Below are 3,009 nucleotides of genomic sequence, written 5' to 3'. Positions count from 1 at the left end.
ATAGTTTTCTACGATGAACAGATACATAGTTTTTTGATAAAAAAAAATACATGTTTAAACAAATTAAATTAATAAAATTATACTTATATATACATTTTTATTATATCAAAGTATCAACTATATCATTTTTATTTTTTGTAAAAATATAAAGATGATGACACATTCTGTTTATGATGTGATTTATTTTTATTATAGATTATAGATTAATTTCTTGTACTCCTTAATCTCATTAAAATATTGAATTTAAAATGTAATATTGTAAAAAACATGTTTACAGAAACAAAAGGAATGGTTGACATTTATGATTTTGAATTATCATCACCTAAACAGTGATCAAACCCTAGCCTCGGCGCACTTTTTGATCTGCTCTTCACCACTCAAAATTCACTCTCGTTACATTCGAATCCACTACTCAATTTCGCTGCAAACCCTTTAATTTTCCCATTTCGAACTCAATTACAGTTAGATCATTGTTTGTCGTCTGTAATTCAGTTCATAGATAGGGAGATAAATAGTCGTTGTCAAGATTAGAAAGGAATAGATGCCGATTCTCTACTCGCTTGTGGCAAGGGGATCTGTGGTTTTAGCGGAATTCAGTGGCACTCCGACGAATGCGAGCACGATTGCGAGGCAAATTCTCGAGAAAACCCCCGGAGATAATGATATGAATGTTTCTTATTCTCAAGATCGCTATATTTTCCATGTCAAGCGCACTGATGGCCTTACTGTTCTCTGTATGGCTGACGACGTCGCCGGAAGTAAGCTAAAACTTATCCGTTTTGTTCTGCTTTTTCTCAATTTTGATTCATGGGTTAGTTCTTGATTTTTTTCAAGATGTTTGATGCGAAATTGATGTGTATATAGCTTCTATCTTCAGACTTGGAAATCCGAATTTGATGTTCTAAATATAGCGTTTAGTTCTAAAGTTTTGAGAGAAGAAAAGGAAGAACCAAAAAAAGTGCAATTTTACTTGACTTCTTGAGTCCTAAAATCATGTTTTAATTATCTTTCATCTTTTTTAGATGGGAAAGAAACTTTAAGTGTTATAATTGTGTTGATTTTTCAAACTATAATGTCTCAATAAGAAAAAAAAATGCTATATAATTCTCAATAAGAGAAAGAGTATTTACATTATTGTGTATTTGTAGGGAGAATTCCTTTTGCATTTCTTGAAGACATTCATCAAAAATTTGTAAGGAGTTATGGGAGAGCTGTTTTATCAGCTCAAGCTTATGGAATGAATGATGAGTTTTCTAGGGTTTTGAGTCAACAAATGGAGTATTACTCAAATGATCCTAATGCTGATAGGATTAACCGTTTAAAAGGCGAAATGGGCCAGGTGTCACTTTACTTTTCTTATTATAGCATCCTACTTTCTTTCTATTTTTATTTTTATTTCTATTTATGATATTATATTAAATATTAATAAATTAATAAATAGGTTCGCACTGTGATGCTTGAGAATATTGATAAGGTGTTGGAAAGAGGTGATCGGTTGGATTTGCTTGTTGATAAAACCGACACCATGCAAACCAACACACTGCGGTTCCGGAAGCAAACTCGCCGCTATAGAACTTCTGTTTGGTGGAAAAATGTCAAGCTCACGTAATTTTACGAAACTACCCTTCTTCTTCTTCTTGTTTATTTATTTATGTTGTAAATTAATAATATAATTGATTATTGAAACATGCAGGATTGCTTTGATACTGCTTATCTTGGTGATTGCGTATGTTGTATTGGCATTTGTTTGCAATGGGATTACACTTCCTTCTTGTATATGAGGTTACAAGGAGTTGGTTACATTTCATTTGGGGATTCCGATTCTTGAATTGGAATTGGAATTGAGATTCCGATTCCGTTGGTTTTAAAACACAACACCATCTTGGTGATTGTTTTTTTTTATTTGTATATTTTGTGTGTAAAAGAAGTTGTACTCATGCATATGTGATGTGTGTATGTATCATTATTTATTATTGTAACTATTTAAGTTGGCCAATCTAAAGGCCATGAGTTTTTTTTTTTTTTTTTTTTTTTTTTTTTTTTTTTTTTTGGTTTAACGAACGATTAAAAACTTATTTGCATTTGTGTAAACTTTGCATTCGTTTGATGATAATATTTCCTTTTCAACAGTTTGAACACATACAACATTGGATAAAGTTGTGGTAATGGGTAATTGGTTATTTGATTATTTTACAATAGTTATTTGCCCAATTCATGCAAATGATAAACAATTTTTTTTTATTTAAAAGGTAAAAGAAATTGCGCAATGTTTTTTGAGAAAGTGGTCTATTTAAAAGCCTTTTACATGTCATCTTACCAAAATATATCATATTCATATGTAGTTGATAGATCTTTCATGATACCATATCGTAACAAAAAAAATCCAAGTGTTAAGTGAAATGTTGTGATAATATTAAATTAAAGTAAAGATGATATAAAAACGGATTGATGTTAGACCTAACAAATAACAATGGGTCAGGTGTCCATATAAAAATGTAGAAACATGATATGACCAATGAGACATAACAACACAACATCACTTACATAAATCAAATATCATTTGGGTTATATAAGAATGCTTATTTTTATTATATACCATATCTTAAGAGACTCTTTATTTTTTAACGAATTCACCATTTTACGAAAATATTATCATAGTTAGGGTAATAAAACAACCAGTAGTATAAAAGATTCGTTTATTCTTTTTAATTATATTCAACATGTCATTAAATTTTTTTTAGGTGAAGATTTAACAAAGCTAACAAGTCCATTGTTGCATTTAATAAGACAAAACTTGTTCGGGTCTACTTGACATTGACATGGTGTCTACTGTGACATCCAATATGACAAAATTACTTGATTAAAACACGTACTATTGGTGTAATGAGAACCCAAAAGAAAAATTTTAAGTTATAGGAAATACAAAAAATAAATAACATAAAAAAACAACTTATACTATTGATTCTCATTTTATGATATTATCACTAGCAGTTATTATAAACTTCATTC

The 3,009-nt window shown here is 29.7% G+C and overlaps 1 protein-coding gene across 1 annotated transcript; it reads left to right on the top strand.

The window, feature by feature from the left end:
• Positions 1-295: 295 nt before the first annotated feature.
• On the top strand, positions 296-2,023 carry LOC145052582 (vesicle-associated membrane protein 711-like). The gene is made up of 4 exons (XM_079000419.1): positions 296-758; positions 1,149-1,339; positions 1,442-1,605; positions 1,694-2,023. Exons 1-4 carry the CDS (start codon positions 542-544, stop codon positions 1,779-1,781), a joined length of 660 nt encoding a protein of 219 aa, XP_078856545.1. The 5' UTR covers positions 296-541; the 3' UTR covers positions 1,782-2,023.
• The last annotated feature ends 986 nt before the right edge of the window (positions 2,024-3,009 follow it).

Source organism: Lactuca serriola, chromosome 5 (genome assembly GCF_051521515.1).
Source record: "Lactuca serriola cultivar US96UC23 chromosome 5, Lser_US96UC23_V15, whole genome shotgun sequence".
In the NCBI taxonomy this organism is placed as follows: Eukaryota; Viridiplantae; Streptophyta; class Magnoliopsida; order Asterales; family Asteraceae; genus Lactuca; species Lactuca serriola.
The sequence above is the reverse complement of the archived record's forward strand: the minus strand, read 5'-3'. Positions and strand labels throughout refer to the sequence as shown.

Bases quoted from the DNA above. Each gene is read 5' to 3' on its own strand.
- LOC145052582 (XM_079000419.1), top strand. From the start codon at position 542: ATGCCGATTCTCTACTCGCTTGTGGCAAGGGGATCTGTGGTTTTAGCG. The intron at 759-1,148 runs GTAAGCTAAAAC...GTGTATTTGTAG, and splicing joins GGCTGACGACGTCGCCGGAA to GGAGAATTCCTTTTGCATTT. The intron at 1,340-1,441 runs GTGTCACTTTAC...ATTAATAAATAG, and splicing joins TAAAAGGCGAAATGGGCCAG to GTTCGCACTGTGATGCTTGA.